This window comes from Cervus elaphus, chromosome 7 (genome assembly GCF_910594005.1).
Source record: "Cervus elaphus chromosome 7, mCerEla1.1, whole genome shotgun sequence".
NCBI classification, from domain to species: Eukaryota; Metazoa; Chordata; class Mammalia; order Artiodactyla; family Cervidae; genus Cervus; species Cervus elaphus.
The window spans coordinates 51,059,994-51,086,977 of NC_057821.1; the positions used below are offsets into that span (position 1 = coordinate 51,059,994).

The 26,984-nt window shown below is 50.1% G+C and overlaps 1 protein-coding gene across 2 annotated transcripts in view; it reads left to right on the forward strand.

The window, feature by feature from the left end:
- The first annotated feature begins 14,779 nt into the window (after nt 1–14,779).
- GMDS (GDP-mannose 4,6-dehydratase) overlaps nt 14,780–26,984 on the forward strand; it is a 425,568-nt gene continuing 413,363 nt past the window's right edge. Inside the window, exon 1 of one of the 2 annotated variants that reach the window (XM_043908677.1) lies at nt 14,780–15,058. In XM_043908677.1, coding sequence (XP_043764612.1) covers nt 14,957–15,058 — 102 coding nt within the window. In that variant the 5' untranslated portion in view covers nt 14,780–14,956. The remainder of the gene's footprint in view (nt 15,059–26,984) is intronic. The other variant, XM_043908678.1, reaches the window with a different exon arrangement.

A 26,984-nucleotide genomic window follows, 5' to 3' on the forward strand; every position in this document is an offset into this window, starting at 1 on the left:
TCCTTACACAACTTAGATTTTTGAATCAGGAGGCAGAGAAAGAATGAGCGAGCTAAGAGATTTTTTGACCAACCAGGAGTTTCCATTCACTTTGAATTCTCTCTTTTCTTTTAGCTATGTCATGTTTTGTTTGTTTGCTTGTTTTTCTTTTTTTCTAAATACGATCGAAGCTTCATATTGTATTCCAAAGATGCTCATATAAGTTTTGCATGTATTGCGTTTAATTGCTCAGTCATGTCCAACTCTTTCTGACCCCATGGGCTGTAACCCGCCAGGCTCCTCTGTCCATGAGATTCTCCAGGCAAGAATACTGGAGTGGGCAGCCTTTCCCTTCTCCAGGGGATCTTCCCAACCCAGGGATGGAACCCAGTCTCCCGCATTGCAGGTGGACTCTTTACCAGCTAAGCCACCAGGGAAGCCCAACAATCCTGGAGTGGGGAGCCTATCCCTTCTCCAGGTGGTCTTCCCACCCCAGGAATTGGGCCAGGGCTTTACCAACTGAGCCACCAGGGAAGCCCCAGACTTTGCGTGTATAAATGGAGTTCCCAGTACAGCCAAGTGGGAAGTGTGCTATTGTGAGTAAATGCTTTATGACTTTTCCTTTGATTTATTTTCAATGCCCTTTACAATTCCATCAATTAGCCCTTTATGTGAAATTTTTTTCTGCAGATTTTTAAAAAGACGGGCAGCAGCTTTTTACAGGTTGCATGAACCATTCACTAGAAGGTTTTGGACCCAACTTCAGAGTGTACTTTTTGGGGAGTGTTCCCACACCTCCAAGGGGCAATTGTGTGTGCATGTTCAGTCACTTCAGCCGTGCCCGACTCTGTGCAATCCCATGGAGTGTAGCCCACCAGGCTCCTCCATCTATGGAATTTCCCATGGACAAGAACCCTGGAGTGGGTTGCCATTTCCTTCTCCAGGGGATCTTCCTGACCCGGGGATCAAACCCGCATCTTTTACGTCTCCTGCACTGGCAGGCGGGTTCTTTATCACCAGCGCCGCTGCAGCTGGGTGTCTGTCCCACAATCAACTCAGCTCTGACACCGTGTGTCTGGGGGCAGCTTCGGATCCCACAGTCAGGGGCTCAGTCCCACGAGCTGCCTTCCACCAGAGACACCAGACACAAACCTGGGGCGTCACCTGTGCTTCTGACCAACCAGCAATAAATCAGCGGCTCCCAGGATCCCCTCCTCGGGTTCATTTGCTAGAGCAGCTCATGGAACTCAGACTTTATTTACTGGATTACTGGTTTGTCCTGAAGGGTTATAGCTCAGGCATAGCTGGTGGAAGACAGGCACAGGGCAGGTGTGGGGAAGGGGTGGGGATTCCATGCCCTGCATAGGTGCCACCTGCTCCCCAGATGACACATGTTCGACACGGAAGCTCCTGGAACCCTTATCTTCCAGGTTTTATGGAGTCTCCGTGATGAAACCATGAGTGATTAAATAACTGACCATGGTGACTGATGGAACATCCAGCCTCCCCTGCCTGGAAATCAGGAGGTAGCCCTGAAGTTCCAACCTGTTTTCATGGCTGGCTCCCTGGCAACCAGCCCTGCCTGCACCTCCCGCTCCAGCCCACCCTGCACAACCTCAGATGCTTCCAAAGTCATCTCATCAACCAAACCTCAGTCAGTGTGGGGGTATGGGCTTGTTATGAGAGCCAAGACACCCAGTTCTCCTTTATGATCTTGAAGCAATTTCAGGACTGAGGATAAGAGAGCAAATACATTGATAAAAGGTATTCCTGTTCTCAAGTTGCCCACGGAATTCCAAAGGTGTGGGGGGAACTGTGAGCAGGGATCTATGGACAAAAGCCAAATATATATGAGAAATATATGTTGGTCACCTGAGTGATCAGATAAATATTTATTATAGGTCATAATACTGCACACATTAAACCAGAAACTCAAAATAAAAACAATTAAAAAGTATCTGTTTTTCATATTTTATCAGATTTATTATTATCTAATGTTATTATTCAACAGTATTGTTTATTTGGGCTTTCCCAGTGGCCCAGGGGAAAGGAGCAGTGACCCCACAAGAGACTGACCCAGACTTGCCCAGGAGTGTCCAGGAGTCTCTGGTGGGGGCGTGGGTCCGCGGGGGCCTGCTGCGGGGCTGCGGGCGCTGAGTGCAGCAGTGCGTCCTTGGGACCTTCTGAAGGAGGTCGCCATTATCCTCATCACCTCCACCACAGTTTGGCCTCAGGCCAAGCAACAGGGAGGGAACACAGCCCCACCCATCAACAGAAAATTGGATTAAAGATTTACTGAGCATGGCCCCACTCATCAGAATAAGACCCAGTTTCCCCCTCAGTCAGTCTCTTCCATCAGGAAGCTTCCATAAGCCTCTTATCCTTCTCCATCAGAGGGCAGACAGACTGAAAACCACAATCACAGAAAACCAACCAATGCTATCACATGGATCACAGCCTTGTCTAACTCAGTGAAACTATGAGCCATGCCATGTAGGGCCACCCAAGACAGATGGGTCATGGTGGAGAGGTCTGACAAAACGTGATCCACTGGAGAAGGGAATGGCAAACCACTTCAGTGTTCTTGCCTTGAGAACCCCATGAACAGTATGAAAAGGCAAAAAGATAGGACACTGAAAGATGAACTCCCCAGGTCAATAGGTGCCCAATATGCTAACTGGAGATCAATGGAGAAATAACTCCAGAAAGAATGAAGAGATGGAGCCAAAGCAAAAACAAAACCCAGTTGTGGATGTGACTGGTGATGGAAGCAAAGTCTGATGTTGTAAGAGCAATATTGCATAGGAACCTGGAATATTAGGTCCATGAATCAAGGCAAATTGGAAGTGGTCAAACAGGAGATGGCAAGAGTGAACGTCGACATTCTAGGAATCAGCGAACTAAAATGGACTGGAATGGGTGAATTTAACTCAGCTGACCATTATATCTACTATTGTGGGCAAGAATCCCTTAGAAGAAATGGAGTAGCCATTGTAGTCAACAAAAGAGTCCAAAATGCAGTACTTTGATGCAGTCTCAATAACGACAGAATGATCTCTGTTCATTTCCAAGGCCAACCACTTAATATCACAGTAATCCAAGGCTATGCCCTGACCAGGAATGCTGAAGAAGCTAAAGTTGAATGGTTCTCTGAAGATCTACAAGACCTTCTAGACTAACACCCAAAAAAGATGTCCTCTTCATTATAGAGGACTGGAATGCAAAAGTAGGAAGTCAAGAGCTACCTGGCGTAACAGGAAAATTTGGCCTTGGAGTACAGAATGAAGCAGGGCAAAGGCTAATAGAGTTTTGCCAAGAGAACACACTGGTCATAGCAAACACCCTCTTCCAACTACACAAGAGAAGACTCTACACATGAACATTACCAGATGGTCAATATAGAAATCAGATTGATTATATTCTTTGCAGCCAAAGATGGAGAAGCTCTACACAGTCAGCAAAAACAAGACCGGGAGCTAATTGTGGCTCAGATCATGAACTCCTTATTACCAAATTCAGACTTAAATTGAAGAAAGTAGGGAAAACCACTAGACCATTCAGGTATGCTGCTGCTAAGTCACTTCAGTCATGTCTGACTCCGAGCGACCTCATAGAGGGCAGCCCACCAGGCTCCTCTGTCCCTGGAATTCTCCAGGCAAGAATATTGGAGAGGGTTGCCATTTCCTTCTCCATTTCCTTCCCAGGTATGACCTACCCCAAATCCCTTAGGGTTACACAGTGGAAGTGACAAATAGATTCAAGGCATTAGATCTGATAGACAGAGTGCCTGAAGAACTATGGATGGAGGTTCATGACATTGTACAGGAGGCAGTGATCAAGACCATCCCCAAGAAAAAGAAATGCAAAAAGGCAAAATGGTTGTCTGACAAGGCCTTACAAATAGCTGAGGAAAGAAGAGAAACTAAAGGCAAAGGAGAAAAGGAAAGATATATCCATTTGAATGCAGAGTTCCAGAGAATAGCAAAGAGAGATAAGAAAGCCTTCCTCAGTGATAAATGCAAAGAAATAGAAGAAAGCAATAGAATGGTAAAGACTAGACAGCTCTTCAAGAAAACTAGAGATACCAAGGGAACATTTCATGCAATGATGGGCACAATAAAGGACAGAAATGGTATGGACCTAACAGAAGCAGAAGATATTAAGAAGAGGTGGCAAGAATACACAAAAGAACTGTACAAAAAAGATCTTCCTGACCCAGGTAATCACAATGGTGTGATCACTAACCTAGAGCCAGATACCCTGGAATGTGAAGTCAAGGGGGCCTTGGGAAACATCACTACGATGGAATTCCAGTTGAGCTATTTCAAATCCTAAAAGATGATGCTGTGAAAGTGCTGCACTCAATATGCCAGCAAATCTGGAAAACTCAGCAGTGGCCACAGGACTGGAAAAGGTCAGTTTTCATTCTGATCCCAAAGAAAGGCAATGCCAAAGAATGCCCAAACTACCGCACAATTGTACTCATCTCACACGCTAGCAAAGTAATGCTCAAAATTCTCCAAGCCAGGCTTCAGCAGTACGTGAACCATGAACTTCCAGATGTTCAAGTTGGATTTAGGAAAGGCAAAGGAACCAGAAATCAAATTGCCAACATCTGTCGGATCATCCAAAAAGCAAAAGAGTTCCAGAAAAAAAATCTACTTTTGCTTTATTGATTACGCCAAAGCCTTTGACTGTGTGGATCATAATAAACTGTGGAAACTTCTGAAAGAGATGGGACTACCAGACCACCACCTGACCTGCCTTCTGAGAAATCTGTATGCAGGTCAAGAAGCAACAGTTAGAACTGGACATAGAACAACAGACTGGTTCCAAATAGGGAAAGGAGTACATCAAGGCTGTATATTGTCACCCTGCTTATTTGACTTATATGCAGAGTACATCATATGAAATGCCAGGCTGGATGAAGCACAAGCTGGAATCAAGATTGTCAGGAGAAATATCAATAACCTCAGATATGTAGATAATGTCACCCTTATGGCAGAAAGTGAACTAAAGAGCCTCTTGATGAAAGTGAAAGAGGAGAGTGAAAAAGTTGGCTTAAAACTCAACATTCAGAAAACTAAGATCGTGGCATCTGGTCCCATCACTTTATGGCAAATTGATGGGAAAACAATGGAAACAGTGACAGACTTTGTTTTTTGGGGCTTCAAAATCACTGCAGATGGTGATCTCAGCCATGAAATTAAAAGATGCTTGCTCCTTGGAAGAAAAGTTATGAGCAACCTAGACAGCATATTAAAAAGCAGAAACATTCCTTTGCCAACAAAGGTCCGTCTAGTCAAAGCTATGGTTTTTCCAGTAGTAATGTATGGATGTGAGAGTTGGACTATAAAGAGAGCTGAGTGCCAAAGAATTGATGCTTTTGAACTGTGGTGTTGGGGAAGACTATTGAGAGTCCCTTGGACTGCAAGGAGATCCAACCAGTCCATCCTAAAGGAAATCAGTCCTGAATATTCATTGGAAGGGCTGACGCTGAAGCTGAAACTCCAATACTTTGGCCACCTGATGTGAAGAACTGACTCATTGGAAAAGACCCTGATGCTGGGAGGGAATGAGGGCAGGAATAGAAGGGGACAACAGAGGATGAGGTGGTTGGATGGCATCACCGACTCAATAGACATGAGTTTGAGTAAGCTCCGGGACTTGGTGATGGACAGGGAGGCCTGGCATGCTGCAGTCCATGGGGTCGAAGAGAATTGGACACAACTGAGTGACTGAACTGAACTGAACTGAACTGAGTGGCTCAAATGGTAAAGAATTTGACTGCAATCCGGGAGACCTGGGCTCGATCTTGCTGCTAAATACCCGAACCTTCCCTCATGAATGAGTTTATGGACTTTTCAGTATTGACTTGTGAGATATGCAGCAAGCATCAAGGGGAAGTTTTGGTTTTGTGGGTCACCAAACCATGACTGTATGTGTGGCAGGATGCTTTTTCAGAAACAGGTGTTGAAACAAATAAGACGCTAGTATAAAATTCATATGTAAACTGTAATTTAAGATACTATGAAGGAAAACCAGAGCAATCAATAGTTGGCTTTGAGGTAATTGGCTATCATTTGAGAAAAAACACATTTTATTACATTTTAAATAAAAATACAAACACAGGAAAAAACAGGGAACAGTTGTGTAATACTGCTGTGGGGAATATCTTTCTAAGTAAGCCCTAGAAAGAAAGGGAAATGAAAAGCACCCTGAAGGGAGTGAGTATTTGTATCACATAAAATAACGGAGTGGCACCAGCCATCACACACAGAGAGCTCCAGCAAACCTGTAAGAAGACAAGCAAACCCAGAGAAAAGGGGCAGAACGCGTGATGCAGTGATTCAGAGAAAAACAAACAAAAATGATAAAATAAACTTGAAGAGATGCTCTGCATTACTCATAGTGAAAAACATATAAATTAAAACAAGATACACTTATGCCATCAGATTTTGAAGAGTTCTAGATTTAATGCAGAGTTTGGTGAATAGGCTGGAGAATTGGGTACTTTTAAGCACTGTTAGTGGAATCACCTTGAGGAAGGCAGTGTGGGCTGGTACGTGGCATACGGTAGGCATAAGATAATGATCTGTTGACCTAAGGCAAGGTTACTTTCCTCAATGGAAAGAGCATGGACTTTGCTGTCAGACAAAGCAGAATTTTTTCCTGGTCCTGCCATTTATTTACTAAGCAAACTTTAAGCAATTTACTTAACTTCTTTATGCTCCAACTTCCCTTTCTAGAAAATGGAGCTGCTTCTGACCTTTTACCGTTGTGACATATAATGAGATAACATAGGCAGGGCTTCATCCAGGGGCTGCTCAGTTTATTTGCTTGGTAAACGGAAGAATTTATTCTCTCTTAATTTCTCTGGCCACGCACGAGAATTCCATACCCTCAGAAAATTTTACCCAGGCTCTCTTCACAGTCTCCTTCCTGGCCATCTGAGCACCTCTCTCTATTTTTTTGGATCCAGCCTCCCCAGGTCTGCCCTTTTATGCTGCCCGTGGTTCAGTCACATCTTCCAGTTACGATGACTTATCACCAGCACTTCAGTTTGTTAATAGACTCATAAACACTGCGTTTTGTGGGTTGTATTGTGTCCCCAAAAGATGTGTTCGAGTCCTACACCAGGCTCTTGGGAATGTCACCTTATTTAGAAATAAGGTCTTCACAGATGTAATCAAGTTGAGATGAGGTCAGACTGGTCAGACTTCACTGGGGTGAAGTGGGCCCTGAACCCAATGTCACTCGGTGTCCTTATAAAAAGAGGAGTTTGGACATGAGACCACACTGGGGGAATGCCAAATGCTGATGGAGGCAGAGGTCAGAGGGAAGCATCTCCAAGCCAAGGAATCCCAACGTTGGCCGGCAACTCAGGAGCCAGGGGGAGGCTCCTCCCAGGGCCCCCGAGGGAGCACAGCCCCGCGGACGCCTCTCCTCCCGACTTCTAGCCTCCGGAGCCGGGAGCGGCTGAATCTGCTCCAAGGAGTCCCTGGTACTTTGGTGAGAAGCCCGAGGAGACTGACTCTCTGCCCCCAGAGGTCACTGGGCTCCCAGTTTTAACTCCATCATTGCGGCTCAGATGGAGGCGGCAAGCGGTTTTGACAGTTCTGGATCAATCCCCGAATATATAGTCTTGATGTTCCAACAGGAAGCCAGGCTTAGAAATGGGGAAGATATTTAAGGATTAGATGGGCTAAAAAAAATTCTAAGGAGGCAAAGCAACAAGCGAGGTTAGCCTCGGTAGAGAGGGCTCCGGGGGCGGGTTCCTGACCGGGAGCCCGAAGGCCCCCACTTCCCTGGCCGCGTGCCGGAGGGTGGGCGCGCAGGGGCCGTCCGGGGCTTCCGGGGCTGCCAGGCTCCTTTCTGCCCGCCGCCGGGGCGGACAGCGTCACCCACGGGAGGCGGGGGCGCCGGGGGCACAGCAGCAGAGGCACGGCACCTTCACACCTCCCGGACAGGGCGGGCCGACGGGAGGCGTCAGTCCTGACGAGCGGCGCGATCACCGCGGTGAGCTCTGATTGGCGCTCCCGGGGCCGCTCTCCGCACTTGCCGCTCGGTCCTTCTGCTGGGACCCCAGCCCCGTGTCTGCCGGAGGGTCTGTCTGTCTGCGGCCTCGGTGCCCGCGCTGACCCTCTCTGCCCCCTGCCCCACCTCTCCACCGAGATTCCCGGAGGGGCAGCTTGCCTCCTCGGGGCTGACGTTTGCTGCAGGAACTCGGGACGGGTTTCGGCACAGCTGCCCTGAGGATCACCGGGCGTCTCCATCAACCATAAGGTCACGAGGGACTCTTTATACGGATGATTAGGGCACAGTCAAGGACACAGCCGGGTACACTTCGGCCCTCCTGCAAGGACCAACGCTGTGCTTGGTCCTCCCCAGTCCACAGGAACTGACCGGAGGCCAGATGAGAAATTTAGGCAAGGCTTTACTGGGGCCCCTGCTGCAGCAGGAGGCAGCGAGAACAAACAGGTTCCCTTGCTCACTCTCCGAGGGGTGGGCTGGTTCCTCACATGGAGAGAGGGTAGGGTGGGTCCAGGGGTCAGCTGGAGGGGGAGCTTAGGGGCTCTGCCCACCCCTTTGGTGGTGTTGGGTGCAGGGGGCATGAACCATACTCTGCTTTTGCTCCCAACACTGCCCTTCGGCCGTGAGTTTTTCTGCCTTCTGAGAGCTTTTTGTTCATAATTTGCCCCCACTGTGCATGGTTGTTTTGAGTCTGTTATCGTTTCTTCGCATTATATTTTGTTGCTCGAGGAGCCATTAGCCCAGGTGCAAGCACTGGGGCAAGGGTCCCAGGTCCCGGCCTGACTCACTTCTCATCTGGGAGAAGATTCCTTCAGGCGTGTCTCCCAGAGGTTGAAGGAAGCTCTCTCTTGGTGGGGAGGAGGGCGCCATTAAGAAAATTTACTAGGATCCTAATTTTTCTTACCATCTCTCCCAGCCGGTCTAGCAGATTCTCTAACGCAAAGGATTTCTGGTGTGAGCCTTTATAATCCTAAAGTTCCTCTGTTACCTGCACACACTGGGCCCTGAGCCAAGAAATTTCTAGTCACACAGGTACTGGAGGCAAGATCAGAAACAGAGGTGGACTCAGCCTGGAGGAGCTGGAGATTTATGACAGTGTCTCGAACGTGCTCAACACATCAGCATAAAGTTTTCTGGAATCAGAATCCTTACCATTAAAAGTGAGACCTATATCTTAACCTTGAGGCAATTTTGACATTTTATAAGGATCAGACTAGTAGCCAGGAACTGGAAGGGTCCTCTAGGCAGTCAAGGATGTTTTATTACCTCATCTAATTTAAAGAATAATATATTACTTCAATTCCAGTGTTTCGAGTTATTGGAGATTCACTTTTTACTGAGCAAGACTTTGGGAAACATCATGAGGAGAGGAGTGAGCACATGTGCACCCTCACGTCCAGAGAGAAGGCTGAAAATCAGGGCCCAGGGAGGCTGAAAGCTTTAGGTGCTTCCCCCTGGGTTTGCCACCAGTAACTGTGGAAAAGCTATGCTGTGTGTCTCGAGTGGAGATTCTAGTTAGACGGTCCAGGAGGGACCCACAGCCCTGCTCCCTGGGACTTTTTGTGAATTAAGAAACTAAGATTACCAGAGGGGAAATCTTTCCCAATGAATAGCTCTTCTAGCGTGAAAGCTACTAGTGCAACTAAAAACTCTGGAGATTTAAAAACAAAGGAGGCAGAGGTGTGGTGGCAGCAGGCCCACGCGCTCCACTAGAGACAGCGTGTGTCCGACAGGGCCCGGAAAGCATCCTTCTCGGGCTCGTCTGCCTGGAGCCAGGGCACTGTCTGAGGCCTTGTACGTGTGAGAATGTGGGAAATACAGGTCTTCAACTATTTCGGTTACATCTTGCCTTTTCTGAAAACATGATCTAAACAGCTTGTCGCAGTGAGATCTCATTTGTCAAAGGAGAGACCCCAAAGCAGAGGTGACAGATTTCAGGAAGCCCTCACAAAGCCCAGGGATGCTCATCATTTTCTAAAACTTTGCCACTCCTGCCACAAATCCCAGGACAGGAGACTTGCCTGAATTAATTTTATTCTGAAGAGAAACACAGTGAAAGACAGGGGTCTGAGCTGCCTCTTCTTCAGTGGAACTTATAAGATTTGACTTAAAAATTCATACTTCTATCCTTCTTTATTTTCTGGAAAACTGGTATAAATCCTGAAATGGAGGGAAAGTAAAAAGAAAATGGTCTGTTCTTTCCCCCCGTATGTTTGCCCTGGTCCAGTCCTTCTCACTCAATCACACACACACACACACACACACACACACACACACACACACACGAACTATTTCACTGGCCTTTCAGTGGAGATTCAAGGCCCCAGGTTTGGAGTTTCTATCTTGTCTGCATTGCTTTGTTCCTCCGAGTTCAGAGTGGGACACAGGAACCGCCGAAGGCAACTCAAGTGGAAAGGGGTTATGGAGCAAGACATTCTGTTTACAAACTCTTTGGAAGACAACAGTTTGGAAGTTTAAGAAACAAAACAACTAAGCATGCAATTACCATGTGTCCCGGCAATTACACTCTTGGGCTAAATGAAAACTATGGCCACACAAAAACGTGTACATGAATCGTGTACACGAAACGTGTACATGTTCTTACCCACAGACTAGAAATGATCCAAATATCCTTCAGTGGGTTAGGGTCGGGGCTGCATGAACTATGGGGCACCCACACCATGGATGGGCTGTTGATACACAGCACTGGGACATGGATCCCTGGGGAAACTCAGGCTCCGTGAGAAAAGCTGATCCACAGAGACTGGAAGCGGCAGGAGTTCAGTACACCACTTTGTGAAGGGGCCACGGCAGAAGTCAAGGAGAGGGTCGCAGTTCCCGGGGACGAGGGATGGGCTGGGACAGGGCGGCAGGAGCGTCCCCGTGCTGTCAGAACTGTTCCGTACTTCGAGCTGGTAGATAGACAGACCCACACGTGTGATAAAATGGTGTGGAACCAAACGCAAGCATGTGCACGTGAGTACAGGCTGAACTGGGGAGATCTGCACAGTATCGGCGTTTGTCTCGGTGTCAGCATCCTGCTTCTGATGTTGCAGTGTAGTTTCCGAGTGACCGTGGGGGAGACTGGGTAAAGGGTACATGGTGTGTCCGTGCGTTATTTCCTAGAAATACATTTTAATCTACAATCATTTCAACAAAAACATTGGTTCAAAAAGAAATCTTTGTAAGGAGTGGAGGAACAGAAGCTGGAGGGCTGCTGATGTCAAGGGTATACCGTCACCTTGCTCCAAGCCAGAATTCAGGAAGCTGCTGCTGACGCCACTCCCCCCCGGCTCCTGGTGAAACTAGTAACAGACCTAAACTTGGAGTCCAGGTGCCAAAAGTCTTTCCACTGTGTGACCAGCAAGGAGAAAGATAGCGCCCGTTTCCCTTCCACCTGTCACAGTCTGACTGGCGGAACTCAATTTCCAAAAACTCTAGATGCAAAATAACCCGGGAAATGTGGGCTTCTGCTGTTGTTGTTCAGTTGCTAAGTCATGTCTGACTCTATGCGACCCCATGCCAGGCTCCTCTGTCCTCCACTATCTTCCAGAGTTTGCTCAAACTCATGTCCATTGAGTCAGTGATGCTATCTAATCATCTCATCCTCTGTCCTCCCCTTCTCCTCCCGCCCTCAATCTTTCCCAGCATCGGGGTCTTTTCCAATGAGTCAGCTCTTTCCATCAGATGGCTAAAGTACTGGAGCTTCAGCTTCAGCATCAGTCTTTCCAATGAATATTCAGGAGTATTTCCTTTAGGATGGACTGGTTGGCTCTCCTTGCAGTCCAAGGGGCTCTAAAGAGCCTTCTCCAGCCCCACAGTTCAAAAGCACCAGTTCTCTGGCACTCAGTCTCCCAGTCTTCTTTTTTCTTTCCAGATAGAATATGGAATGGGGTTGGAAGAACCGAGAATGATATTTACCATTACCAGCTACTAGCTATGTGACCTCGGCAACAGCTTTTTACAAATTGCAATCACCATTCTTAGATGACATGTTACAAGGTTCTGGACACAATTCCAATCAATGTTTGTTTCGGGGAGGGTTTCCCATAGCACCAAGGTGCAACTCTCCAACATCAGCTGGGTGTCCTCCAGTACAACCCAGTTCTGACGCTTCTCACCCAGGGGTGAGCCAAGGAGAGAGGCCGCAGAAGGAACCAGCACTGCAGACACCCGAACTCAGACTCCAGCCTCCAGAAATGCGAGGAAACAGATTTCTGTTGTGTAAGCCCTCCATCTGCGGCAGTCTGTGCAAACCAGTGTGCTGGCCTGCCGCTGTCCCTGGGCTCCTCCAGATTCGGGGGCAGCAAGGTCACAGAAATGTGAATCACTCCTGCAATGCTCTTTGGTAGGCAAAATTTTATACCGGAAGGAGAGCTTGTGCACAAGGGAGAAGGCAGAAACAAATACCAGCTGCCTGAGACGTTCGGGGAAGGGTTTTAAAGGCCACAGGAGGGTGGGGACCACAGAAACCTGATTACCTTGTGCTCAGCTGTCTGACTGGTTGGCATTGAGGTGAAGTTTCAAGCATCATCAACCATCTGATTTCAACAAGGCTGGGGTCCACGGGCTTGTCCTTAGCAGTTTTCATCAGATGGGGGTCTGCTTCCTGAAGAAACAGCTTGGGACACATGTCAGGTCTTTATCTGTATCTTTCAGGGAACTGGCAGTTCTGTTGGGTGGGGTTTTACAATCCAGCTTTTGTTCTTTGGAAACTACATACATCAGGGAACAGAGATAATCTTTCAGAAGCCCAACCCTTTAGGTGCTCTGTTTTACTGAGCCTGCTTACTCAAGGCCATTCTTCCGTCCTTTTCCAAAATGGCTGTACTCTTGTCTCACTGTTTCATCACCTTTTTTCAGAGCCATTTTCTAGGGAAATACCCTTCCTTTTAAATCTCCCACTGTATCTCAGAACTACCATTTTCCTCAATATTTTGTTATTGTTTACAGGCCCTAAAATATAGTTGATCTTCGGTCTGGGGGTCTTCCACCATCAGGCCAGAGATGTGACGGGGGTCTCGGCTGCAGATAAACTAGGCACATCCTCCCTAAATATCCATTTTTTTTCTCAGCAATTTTGGGGAAATGTTAAATAATTTATCTGCAAATTAACTCAAAGCATATTTATATCAAGACAAACATAAGTTTTTAGTCGACTCTAGTAGATTTCACAGACATTTCTTGCTTATAGCAAGTTCCTCCAATGACAGTGTTTCCTCTCCTCTGCTTCAGGGCCTCTCTGTTCACCAGGGAGGTGAGCCACAGACTTTCCTTCCGTCATTCTCTGTGTAGAATGGACAGGAGAGAGACAAATGAATCCAGAGGTGAGTCTTTCCACAAAGCTAAGCAGTGTTCCTGACGAGACTTAGGGGGCGGAGAGATTTTTCATTAAATCCTGAGCTTTTCTATTTGGGCATTTGAGGTCTGCAAGCGTCTGGCAGGTTAGGTAGTCACCTCCGAGTCACTCAGTGTGTGATGTGAAGCTGGTCTGTGCAGGTCTGTTGGGGAGAGGAATATGCACAATGCTGGGAGGCAGAGCAGGGGTACGAGGAAGTTCCATTTCCTCCTTGGATTCCCGCCAGCGCTCAGGTACATACACTTGCTGCCCCACCAGGGTCTGAGTCACCTCCGTTCCTTTCCCTGCCCTACCTGCTGCTGCCAGGTGGAAGCCACATTCAGCAGGCCACACGCTAGGACCCCACCTTGCATCAGAATTATTTTTTGAAATTGGACATGTCCAGGGTTACTGACCTGTGCAGTCTTTTCAAGAATTCGTTACACTGCACATGGGTGAGGCCAGAGACTCCTGTCCTGCTCTGCCAGTCCCCTGACTAGAGCATTTTGAATCGAGTTACTTGGAACCTCCAGCCTGGTTCCAAGCCTCAGAGAAACATGAGAAGAGCCAGAAAGCAGGGTAGAAATGAGGCCTGTCATTGCCCACATGTGTGACCCCATTCAGGGGGCTTATAACACAGTGCCCTTCAGGAAGCAGAGAACCAGACTTCTCAAAAGGTATTACAGCAGGTTTCCAGGAATTACATATAGCTTCCCGCGTAGCTTAGTCTGTAAAACCTGTGCTGGCAATGCGGGAGACCTGGGTTCAATTTCTGGGTCGGGAAGTTTCCCTGGAGAATGAAATGGCAACCCACTCCAGTATTCTTGCCTGGAGAATTCCATGGACAGAGGAGCCTGGCAAGCTACAGGCCATGGGATGGCAAGAGTCGGACACGACTTAGCACTATCTTTCTTTCTCCAGGAATTACTTGTCAAAGCCGATGATCCAGGGCCGTGAACCCTGGATTCAAAATTAAGGACCTTCTCCCAAGGTAAAGGTCAGTCCCTAGTTCGACCCAGTATCCTCGATACAATGAGGATTCTGGGAGATTCGGGAGGGTGGAGGGCAGGACGAGCAGCGTGAGAAGAGCAAGTCCAGGCGGCCGACAGCACGCCCGGTCCACTGGCCGGCCCTTACGAGGGGCAGGCCTGGCGCGAAGACCCAGCATCCTAGTGTCTGCCAGCGATATGGACCAGCCCGCGCGGGCCCGCTCGACGCCCCGCCCCTGGGCGCAGACCCCGCCCCAGGCCCCGCCCCTCTCGGCGAGCGCGGCCCGGGTGGGCGGGGCTTGTGGACGGGGGCGGAGCCCCGGCGGGGTGGGCGGGTCCCGGAGGGCAGCGCAGAGCGTCGCGCGGTGACGCGGCCCCGGCGGGGAGGGCGGGGCTTGTGGAGGGGAGGGCGGGGCCCGGCGGACAGCGCGGAGCGTCGGGCGGTGACGCGGCCACGCGGCGCCCGCCCGGCCGCATCCCGGCCGCCCCGCCCCCGGCCCGCCCCGCCGGCCTCCGGGCGGCCTGTCAGTGTGGCGGCCGGCCGCGAGGTGCTGGTCCCTGCAGCCGGCTCTGCGGCACACCCCCGGCGGTCGGCGTCTCCAGTTAGCGCGCGGATATGGCCCAGGCGGCGGCGCATTGCCCCGGCGCACGAGGCGCCGGGGACGCCGAGACGGGCAAGCCCAGGAAGGTGGCGCTCATCACGGGCATCACGGGCCAGGTGAGCGGGCCGGGGGTCCGCGCCGGGGACCGGGATCTCTGGGGCCGGGGGCCGGGGGCTGGGGGCGCCCCCGTGCGCGCTCAGGACCGGGGGCCTGGGGTGAGCCCCGGGGTCACCCCGCCGGGGTCCGCACGCGGGGGCTTCCCTGCCGCCGCGGCCCCTTGCCGGTCCGCCGGTCGCGGAGGAAACGAGAGGGAGCCGAGCTGTGCGGATGCAGACCAGGAAATGTGCGCCTGTTTTGTGCTTTTTAAACAGAAAGCCCGCCTCGCAGGAGCTGCTATGAGCGCCGGCAGTTCCGTGTCCGCCGCCGCACATGCACGTGGGGCAGCCGGTCCCCTTCCCGCCGAGCCCGGAGGAGTGTCGGAGCCCGGCCCGAGTGGCGGCGGGCGGGGCCCGGCCTCTCGGGTCCCCCCACCCCGCGGACCCCGGGGCTCCGGAAACGATGGGCGGCGCGAGTAAAGGTGATGATCCCAAGGCGCCTGCTGCCCTGCCCACTGCGGCCGGTCACCTGCTGATGCGTCTCGTTTGGTTTCCCAGCTGCTCTAACAGGGGGTGCTCTTAGGACCCCCACTTCACAGACGGGGCAACTGAGGCAGCGATCGGTGCACTAGGAGGTGCCCGGCGGGATTCACTGCGCTCAGGCTCCCTGGGGCTGAAAGCAGAAACCGTCTAGAGCGTTAGGCAATGCTGACTGCTGGCTACCTGGTAACTTCCTGGTTACTTCTGCCTCTCTTACTGTGTTTAAGTTAATCACAGTAAATGCGGGTTTGAAAACTGGTGGCAGAGGTGGGCGGGCTGGAGATGTGAGGTTGAGGAAGAGAACTCTTGAATTCAGTCAAGAGACTGCATGCTTTCAGTATCCCGGGAGAAGTCAGTTAAGCTGTTCTTGTAACTCTGTTGGTATGGCTCATGGCAAGCTAAGTGCCCGCAGTGTGAATCCACGCAGGTTAGAAAGGAGCCCTTGCTCACAGCCCTGAGCGCAGTGGTCTGGCTGGTGCTGACTGGCCAGGGAGGTGCCGGTCAGCACCTCCCCCGTCACTTCCACCTTTAAGCCCCCCCTCTTCATCTCTTCACCAGTGTTTCTTCTTGCCCCCAGCACCCACCCTCTGCGTCGGTCCCCTCACTTGTTGGGTGGTGGTGTTGGCTTCTGCAGCCCTGGCCCATGCTGAACTCTAGGGGCCACATAAAGCCCTCCTGGTGGAGGTGACTGGTCTGCTCTGCACTATCTTCCAGGACAGTGGCTCCCCCTGTGGGTATTGGAGGTCTGGGAGCGCCGTGAGGTCAATGGGAAGGGTCTGGAGATTCACACCCGCGGTCCATTTTCTTCATCACTTCGGGTGAGAGCTTACTGAACGGCTCACTCTGCTAAACATTTGATACGTCTCTATGTAAGAGGTTAGGCATGTTTTCCGTCCCCGTTTTACACCTGGCTTGGTAAGGTTATGTTCCCTGGGGGTGCATACCTCCTGAGTGTCAGGGCTGAGATCTGAGCCCAAGAGTTGCTCTAGGCATCTTGTTACACTGCCTCTGTGGTGAGCCACCCACGTGAAATTACAGCTCTGTGTGTGTGTGTGTGTGAGAGAGGGTGGGGGGGAGGGTGGGCCAAGGGATCGTTTTTACTCTTGAGAAGGGGTCTCTTCTCAGAGGAGAGGTGGAAACCGCTGCTCTGGCCCTTAGGGCTGCCACAGCCACTGGGCCGGCATGGGCTCTCAGACGGGTTATCACAAGCGCACACTTCAAGTACCTGTCTGCCGGGGTCTCAAGTCTTCACTGTCAGCAGTCACCGCAGCTATCTCCCTCCTGTCTCTCCTGACAGGAGCCGTGAATGGTTCCCGGGGGTTTTTCTTACTGACTCGCCTGGGGGAGTGAAGGCCCTGCTCTGCGTCGCAGCCTCCAAGCCCTCTGCCCTCACCCCCGGGCTCACCCTGCGGTCTGGCTGCACCTGCCCTTCTTTACTGCGCCAGGGAATGTTCTTGCTGGTCTCAGAATATGCTGCCTGCACCTCTTCAGGGTCATTACTTGTGGCTGAATGCCCTCCCAGATCCCCCTCCTCTTAACTATAAGCCTCTGTGCCTGCACGCATTGAGCCAGGTGCAGCCATTCCAGGGTTTGTATTTCCATGTCTTTTACGGACGTGCAGGCTCTGTTGGTTACATAGGTAGTGTACACACCTTAGTTTTTTTTTTTTTTTTTAGCTTGCTTTGGTTTGTAAACACCTTTGAGATAGAAACCCTTTTCTGACCTGTTACATCCCACATGACTTCTCCGAGTAGGCTCCCAGAATGTTGACTTACTGTTCTCGTTAACGGAGCATGTCTTTACTGTGTGTCTGCAGGATGTGCGGCTTGCTTTGATGCCTCTGGGAACAGGAGGATACGTAGGTGTACTCAGCCCTCCAGAACTGCCCGGTTTTGGAGGGACTTAATGCACATGACGAACTTTGTGTTGTCCAAGTGTTAGAGGCCCCATGACTGGCTCGCCCAGCCTCAGGATTCTGGAAGAAGTCGCTGGCTGCTGGAAATAGCACGGGCTGTGTTCTGGGTGAACAGCAGGTACAAGAGTGCAGAGCGGCGGAGTTCTGGGGGACAGTGAGGATCAAATATAGTCATAATGGGAGGATATTTAATAACTTATCCTGGAGAAGGAAATGAAAACCCACTCCAGTATTCTTGCCTAGAGAATTACATGGGCAGAAGAGCCTGGTGGGCCACAGTCCAGGGAGTTGCAAAGAGTTGGAGATGACTGAGTGACTAACACGTATGTAATAATTTATAAAATTCCATCTCCTTGCTCCTTTTCAAAAAGATTCTGAGGTAGCTTCAATAAAAAGCATATCATTGGACCATCCTAAGAAGAATGAAAAAAGCAGGAGTCTGCAGTGAGGGCCGTAGAAAGATGGACATTGTGCCCCCTGTGCCAAGGACAGCTGTCAGGCGGGCATGAGACTCAGCTCTGGGCTCCCTGCCAGTCGAGACAGAGTGGGTGGGTGGGCGAGGCCTCGTTAGCCCTGAGCTCTCAGGGGGACACAGGCCAGAACGACACACGAGAAGCTCAGTAGAGTCATCCCCCCGATGGACTGTGGGAGCACCCTGGGTGGGGGGAGACTGGAGAAGTGGACGGGCAGCGTTTGTAGACTTGCCTCGGTCTTTCTGCTGTCGGTCATGTCAGGCTGGCCTCCACCAGGAGTGCAGGCAGGTTGGAAACAGGTTGGAACTTAGATTGCTTTGTTGGGTCTGCTTGGTAGGATGTTGGTGTTTTAAACATGGAGGAGTTGCACCGTTGGGTCCTTCACACCCGCAGGTACCCTAGGTTTTCCTTACGAAGCGGTTTCGATGTGCTCGGACACCTCAGCAGGCCGGAGCTCCAGATTTCTGCACCATGACACGCGGGAGACAAAGTGTGCCTCTGTATGTGGTTGGAAAGGCAGTCCTGGTCAAGAGGAGTTGCCTTCCTGGAAGACCGCACATTTGTGCTGAGTCTTGTATAGAGCAAGGAGATGAACCGTTTCAGTTGTCAAGGTCAGATTATTTAAGCTATAATATTTTGTCTTGGGACTGCATTTTTATGGCCTTGTTTTTTATTTTCACTTACTTGATTGTGTTCTAGCTGCTGTAGGTCACCCGAGCCTTTAAGGGGAACATACATGAAACAGGTACCCGGGCTCCCGGGACTCAGGTGGCCCTCGCGGGCCTCATCTGCTCCGAGGATGGATTTAAGAGGCCAGGAGATGGCAGCTGAGGATTGGCAGCGAGTGCCGTTCTTCTCGTGCTGCTCTGCTCCCTGCAGATTGGAGTCTGTCCTCGTTGACAGGCCTGCGTTTCTGAGGAGACTGGGAGTCCCCTGCTCTGGTCTCCTGTACCCCGTTATGTAAGCTGGGAAACCTCCTGGCCTGCTCTTGACACACACTGCTGACTTGCCTTTTCCCTGATGGGGGTCGACTCTGCACAAATGCTTCTCTCGCTTAAGAGAGGCCTCCCGCTTCTCTCCTCCAACACGTCTTGTGTTCAGGCTGAGAGTGGTTCTCCATTTCATATCTCCTAAATTTCCAGGAGCAATTTTTTTCACGCTTAATTAGTCTCCTCTTGGAGGCAGTTACGTCCGGGAGCAGATCATCCTCTGTTTAGTCACAGACGTGCTGGTGATCATGGTTCAGGCATCGTCAGCAAGCAGTTGAGCACCAGCCACGTGTCGAGCCCGGGGCTGCGATGGTGACGTGGAGGTGACGCGGGGCAATGATGGCGACTGAGGTGCGCGGGGTGTCCCCCATGTGCCACGAAATGCCCAGCGGGCTCTGCATCTGTTTCCCTTTCGGAGCAGGGGAGCCCTCCTGTGGGGCGGTTTTCTTGTCACTCCCGGGAAAGGCAGAGGTTAAACACTTTGCCCAAAGGTCACTCCCATCCTTGTTTACAAAGTCAGGTGTGAAATATAAGTCCCAGTCGTTTTATTTCCTATCAAGTTTTTAACTAGTAGTAACAAATTTCAAGGACGGGTAAATATAAGTTTTAAGGAGAGGTGGATAAATTGTCACATTTGAAATAGGCACATTCAGGAGTGTTGTCTTCATTTTGCAGTTGTAAGACGTGGGTGACGGTAGGAAGGTAGCTGCGTTGACCACTGTGCTCTGCGCCGCTCGTTTTCTTTCCTGTCATTCGGGTCATGCTCTCTTGGCAACTTTGTGAACTCTCTGGAGGCTGGGACTCTGTCTTGGGGCGGTGGAGGAAGACTTGGATTTCTTGGCTGGTGTGGGTTTGAGCTACTGCTTAACTCCTTAAGGGCTGTGTCAGCTTAGGCATGGTGTTTACTATTGCTGCGCTGTTGGAAGAATTATTCCTACCGGATAGAAAAGAGGTCTCAGCAAGGACAAACCAGCAATGACAAACCTAGACAGCATATTAAAAAGCAGAGAGATTATGTTGCCTACAAAGATCTGTAGAGTCAAAGCTATGGTTTTTCCAGTAGTCATGTAAGGATGTGAGAGCTGGATGATAAAAAAGGCAGAGTGCTGAAGAATTGATGCCTTCAAACTGGGATCTTCAAACGGTGGTGCTAGAGAAGACTCTTGAGAGTCCCTTCGGCAGCAAGCAGATCAAACCAGTCCGTCCTAAAGGAAATGAACCCTGAATATTCATTGGAAGGACTGATGCTGAAGCTGAAGCTCCAGTACTTTGACCTCCTGATGCAAAGAGCCGACTCATTTGAAAACACCCTGATGCTGGGAAAGATTGAAGGCAGGAGAAGGGGATGACAGAGGATGAGATGGTTGGATGGCATCACCAACTCAATGCACGTGAGTTTGAGCAAATTCTGAGAGATGGTAAGGGACAGGGAGATCTTGCATACTGCAATCTGTTGGGTTGCAAAGAGTCAGACATGACTTAGCAACTGCACAACAAGAAGAAAAGAGGTCTGGCATGAAATAGAGAGCTTACTAGGATGGATTTTCTCTTCACAGAGCAGCCAGATATTAAGAGCTCTGGCATACCAGGAGAGGACATTGCACATGTACGATAGTCAGCCTCGCTTTGTGCGGGCAGAAAGTTCCACGGGATTTGGATCAGCTGCAGGCTATAAACCGCTTTGCCGTCTGGTGGGTCTTACAGGCAAGCAGATCTGGGAGCCGGGCTTATCCTCCCAGGCGAGAGGATTGCCAGCCGTGGTTGGGCGCTAATCCTGTGCACTGTGAATGCTCCAGGTTGGCAGGTCCTGCTTTGGTCAGAGACGGTTACCTGGTGGGAAGTTTTTTGTCTTTATGTTACACATAATTAATTGATTAACTGAAGAAAGACAGTGGACCTGAGTGAGAATCAGAGGCTGGGTTTTGCCACCGATTAATTGTATAGCCGTGATTTTTTTTCTGAATCCGTCACATGAAGGGGTCACCTGGTGACCTCTAAAGTCTGTTCAGAGTGAAATGTGCTGTAACTACAGGATTGAATGCTAATTGTAATCTATTGAGGGCAAAAAATCTTGTATTTAAGCAGTGCAGTCATTTAATATCAGTTTTAAAGATAAGTCCAATGGGAGAATTTAAAAAAAGTGACTATTAACTGTAGATGTTCAGTGCTTAGGTCGTATCCAACTCTTTTCGACCCCATGGATGTAGCACCCTAGGCTCCTCTGTCCTTCACTATCTCCTGGAGTTTGCTCAAAATTAGCTGTAGTGAATTTATAATTAAATGTATACACTGGAAAGAGATGAGTCAGTATTTTGCCAATAGGGTTAAAAGCAGAAAGTCTGAGCTGTCTGCCATGGTAGGTTTTACCAAACGAAGTGATTTTTTTGTTGAAGAAGGCTTTTAAATTCCTGTTATTTGTTTTTTGGATTGAAATGTTAAAAGATATAAGCATCTATATTTTGCGCTTAGTGTTTAATAGTGGAGGTTTTTTCATGCAGTATATATCTGCCAGCCCCTTCACGATCACAGCCTTGTCGTGGCGAAGGGGCTTGTATATCTCAGTGAAGGTCTGAGCCATGCCGTGCAGGGCCACCCAAGACAGACGGGCCGTGGTGGAGAGTCCTGACAAAACGTGGTCCACTGGAGAAGGGAATGGCAAACCACTTCAGTATTCTTGCCCCAAGAACCCCATGAACAGTATGGTAAGGCAAAAAGATATAACACCAGAAGATGAGCCCCCCCAGGTCAGAACGTGTCCAATATGCTATGGGGAAGGTTGGAGAGCAATTAGCAACAGCTCCAGAAAGAATGAAGCATCTGGGCCAAAGTGGGAATGAAGCTCCGTTGTGGATGTGTCAGTTTTCATGGGAACCAGAGATCAAATTGCCAACATTCGTTGGATCATAGAGAAAGCAAGGGAATTCCAGAAAAATATCTACTTCCGCTTCATTGACTATGTGGAAGCCTCAGACTGTGTGGATCACAACAAACTGGAAAATTCTTAAAAAGATGGGAATACCAGACTACCTTAACCTGCCTCCTGAGAAACCTGTATGCAGGTCAAGAAGCAACAGTTAGAACCAGACGTGGAACAACTAACTGGTTCAAATTTGAGAAAGGAGTATATTGAGGCTGTGTATTGTCACCCTGCTTATTTAACTTATATGCAGAGTACGTCATGAGAAATGCTGGGGTAGAAGACTCGCAAAGTGGAATCAAGATTTCCGGGAGAAGTATCAACAATCTCAGATATGCAGATAATACCACTCTAATGGCAGAAAAGTGAAGAGGAACTAAATAGATTCTTGACGAGGGTGAAAAAGGAGAGTGAAAAAGTTGCCTTAAAACTCAGCTTTCAGAAAACTAAGATCATGGTGTCTGGTGCCATCACTTTGTGGCAGATAGATGGGGAAGAAGTGGAAGAACTGACAGACTTTATTCTGGGGTGTCAAAATCACTGCAGATGGTGACTGCAGCCATGAAATTAAAAGACACTTGCTCCTTGGAAGAAAAGTTATGACCAACCTAGACAGCATATTAAAAAGCAGAGACATTACTTTGCTGACAAAGTCATTTTAGTCAAAGTTACGGTTTTTCCAGTAGTCATGTATGGATGTTGAGAGTTAGACCATAAAGAAGGCTGAGCACTGAAGAATTGATTCCTTTGAACTGTGGTGTTGGAGAAGACTTTTGAGAGTCCCTTGGACTGCAAGGAGATCCAACCAGTCAACCCTAAAGGAAATCAGTCCTGGATATTCATTAGAGAGACTGATGCTGAAGTTGATGCTCCAGTACTTTGGCCACTGATGTGAAGAGCCGACTCGTGGAAAAAGACTTTGATGCTGGGAAAAATTGAGGTCAAAAGGAGAAGGGGGCTGCAGAGCATTCTCTCATTAGATGGTTAGATGGCATCTCTGACTCAATGGAAATGAGTTTGAACAAACTCTGGGAGATAGTGAAAGACAGGGAAGCCTGACGTGCTGCAGTCCATGGGGTCACAGAGAGTTGGACACGACTTAGCGACAGAACAACAACAACAACAAATACCTGCTGAGGTTTATCCTGTGCTGAGTTAGGTGCTGGGGACTTGGCCACCAGCATGATGGCTGGGACGTTTCTCAAGGGCCTGATCATCTGGGGGCACACGTAATTGGACAGGTCATTTCACAGCATGTTAGTTTCTGTGATCAGAATAAATAAGTCACTGCGGCAGGCGTGTAACACATGCCGTGGCATTTGCACGAGAGGACGTGTGGGTGGGACTGCGGTGGGGCCGTGGTGGTTCAGTTCACTTGCTGTGAGCACGCTGCGAAGCGGGTGTCCTGGCTCGCTGTCTCAGAAGCAGCATGGGGAATAAGGAGGTGTGCCTGCCATGCCCTGTGTTGGGTCTGGGGGGATGAGTGAGGAGGAGGAGGAGTCCTGAGTATCAGGCCATCCCAGATTTCATAGACTGAGAATGATATGCAGTGGCCAAGCTTTTATCTTGATCATAGGAATTTTAAGCAAATTCCTCTGTGGTACCAGCCATCATAGACACTGAAATGTAACAAGGATGTGTTGTCAGAGTAAAGAACAATCACCAAATTACATTCCTCTGGGCTGTGGGGCCTACTTTTGTATTAATATGTCTCTTCTTCTCATTCTGTAACAGAGTGGGCTGTAAACTGTGTCATGGATTGGTACTGGTCTATTGATAACATTTGGGGACCTCCACTGAATACTGCTTTATTAAAAAAGGGTTACCTGTCTGATTCTCAGGGCTCAAGTGTAAGTCTTCTGGCCTGCGGTGACTGCTTTTTCTGGACGGTAGGGCAGGACACATCCCATAACTTGTGCGCTGGAGCAGGGGCCGTGTCTTGGAAACCAGGACCGTCTGGAAGGGCATGGAGGGCATGTCCACTCTGTCCTCCTGGTGCCCGCCGACCGCTGGGCACCTTGCACGATGCCCGTGAGCAGTAGGAGCTGCCTGCTGGAGATTTCGTTGGTCGCCATGTCCCTTGGCACACGGGGCAGAGCCCACTTCACAGGGGATCCGCAGCAGCCTTGGGGCCAGGACCCCCGCCCCTCTGACAGCTGTGGACCCGGGCTGCCTCCGGGGGCGCCGGACGGAAGGTGCAGATTCTTGCTGTTTCAGGTCTAACTTGGGAACCTGAAACTGAAATCAGGTTTGGGTCGCTTCTGACTGGTTTTGACTTGGCTTTATGACATTGGTCAAACCCGGATATGCCCTGCAGGGTGGGTTTTAAATGAATTTCTCAAGGGTGAATAGGAAGATTTTGGGAGGGATTGTTTTTCAGGGGAGGTGATAATACATGATAGATTTTTCAGAAAGTTTTGCTTTTTAATGTAAACCTTGGGAAGGAGACATAGAAGTTAGAACAAATATGGAACCATTTCTATTGTTTTCTTTTAGCTTTTTTGTAGACTGTAGTGGTTTTTCATTTCACCCCCCTCATCCATTTTGCTGTTTTGACTGTTTAGGTACTTTTGAATTATTTCAATTTATGTAGTATTTTTTTTTCCATTGAGTTGTATTTTAATCTTTAGTAATGTTTGAGCATATAGATTTTCAGTTACTTAAGCATAACCAGAAGTTTATTCTATTACCAGACTGTTTTTTTGGAGATTCTGGGTTTAATTTCTAGAAACAAGGGGCTGTCTTAGAAGGAATCCTTTATGGCAAGCAGGCCAGTGGCTGGGGGCGCGGCTGGAGGGCTCAGGAGCCCCTGTGGGGCCCCGTGCTTGGCGGAGGCTTGGGCTCGTGTCCAGGAAGCCTGGGGTTCCTGCTGGGCTCTCTGGGCTGCACGGGCCACTTCTCCTGCCTGTGCTGATTTTCTTCTCTTTAAATACACTTTCTGGAAGAGGCGGATCCACGTAGACAGTGAAGGCCTGGATGCCTCCCCTTGTTTCCTGGCTGGAGGTTCCAGCGGGTGTAATGGGAACCGGACTTGAGGAGGGCTGGCCCACGTGGGTGTCATCTGGTGTGGCTTGGGCTCAGGGACATCTTGGGGAACAGCCTCCAGCTGGGCTCTTTGGGGGGGTCTGTGGATGGCCTGGGCCCTTCGCGGGGGAGCAGGGGCCTGGGGACTGATGCCTGGGTTTCACTGAAGGATGGGCTTGTGTCCCTCTGTGCGCGGAGCTGAGCCGCTGGGGGGCAGGCGTGGGAGCCCGTGCTCGGGGGGCTGTGGGGAGCTCTGGGCAGCCCACACGTGGCCCAGGCCCAGGGGAGCTGGCCTCGCCGGGTCCTCACTGGCCGGTCGGCTGCTGAGACCACCGCCCCTGCAGCCCGCGGTGCACCTGTGCAGACACACCCTTTGTTCCAGAATCCCGAGGAAGCAGTCCTCGCCTGTCCTCCCCGTCCTTCGGCCCACCCCGCCTCACTCCCTGCCTCTGTCTCCAGGCTCCTGCTCACTCTCTAGGAATTACTGATGTTCTGCCAGCATCAGCGGTTCTCTAGACTTGGGGCTCGTTCCAAAAGCATGCTTTGTTTTTCTCCTTGGTGTTTGACCTTTGATTGCAGTCCTCCTCGAAGATGCCCAGGTTCTGCAGCTGCAGTAGGAACCAGCTGGGCGGCGTGGACAGCTCTAGCGTGGACACCCTCGGGGCCTCCCCCTTCAGTCTGCTGGCCTCGGGGTGGGGCTCGCCCTTGGCTGCTTGCGGGACAGTTGCGTGACTCAGGAGCGAGCTAGAGCCCAGCGGATGGTGGCGGCGACTTGCAGATGCAGCTTGTCTCTTCCCGAACGCTTTCCCCAGGTTTAAAAACAGTAATATGTGCTTACTGTGGGAAAATTGTAAAGTTTAAGAGGGTAAAAGTATCAGGGGAAAAACACCACCATCATTACACCGGTCAGAGCCAGTCGCTGGCAGAACCATTGCTCTGCTTGCTTTCATCGTTCTGTCTGTTTCTGAGTCACTTCCCTGCCTTTCAGCAAACCTCACCGCCTAGGCTGGGACAGGCCCTCACAGCAGCTCTGGACTCCTGCCTGTCTTCCGTAGGAGTCAGCGAGGGTGGGTAGGGCCGTTCGGGGGTGAGGGACCCCGTCTTAAGGCTCCTCTCCCCGGGGCCCACGCGGCACCTCCTTGCCTGTGCTGCAGCCGTCACAGACGTCTGCCTGTAGGTTTTGGCTCACCTGTCAGTCGTTTGTATGGTTTTCTGTTTTCAGTGAGATTATGTAATTTAGGGGAATATATACGCATAGGGTCAGAGTTCATTAATTTTGACATGTTAAAGGCAAAACCGTCAAAGAAAACTTGCTGTTATGTCTTGAAGACTGCGGTTTCAGAGACTCGGACCCCAGCACTGCTCACCCTGTCGGGAAGTCTCCGTACCTCTGGTGTTGGGACTGTTGCTCTTGGTATACTTTGCAGTTAACTTTTGTTAATGGTGTGTTCCATGAGAGCACTTGATTATTGATTCATTAACATTTAAATTTAATTATAATACATAGCAATGCCAGGATTTGGTTTTGTTTTTATTCTTACACACAGTTTTCATCTATAAATCTAACTCTTAGATTCCCATGGTGGTCTCCTGCAGCTCTGACGAATTCTGTCAGAGCTTGGAGCCTGCATCCTGGCCCCTTTGTAGAGGAGACTCTCGATTCCCAGGTTTTCTATTTTTCTACCCAGGAACCCGGGTTCTGCACCCAAGGCCAGTCCCAAGAAAAGACAAGCTTGTGCACAACAGGGCGCTCACCGGGGTGGTTCCTCACGCTGGGAGAGTGGTGGTGGGGGCCCACCTGGCCGGGGCCCACCAGGCCGAGGGCCACCCGACCAAGGGGCCACCCGACCGAGGCCCAGCTGACCGAGGCCCACCAGGCCAAGGACCACCTGGCTGAAGAGCCAGGCACTGTCAGGATTTCTCCTGGATCTTCTCTGTTTGAGACTGGCCGTGTGGAGATGTGGTGAACTGTTGGAAAGTCTTGGCTGCCAACCTGGCCGGATGTCACCTTTTAGAAAAGGTCCTGGCTTGATTATCTGTTTTCTCTTTCCCTCCCCCATTTCTTCTCCTTACAGTCGTCTCCCCCGCC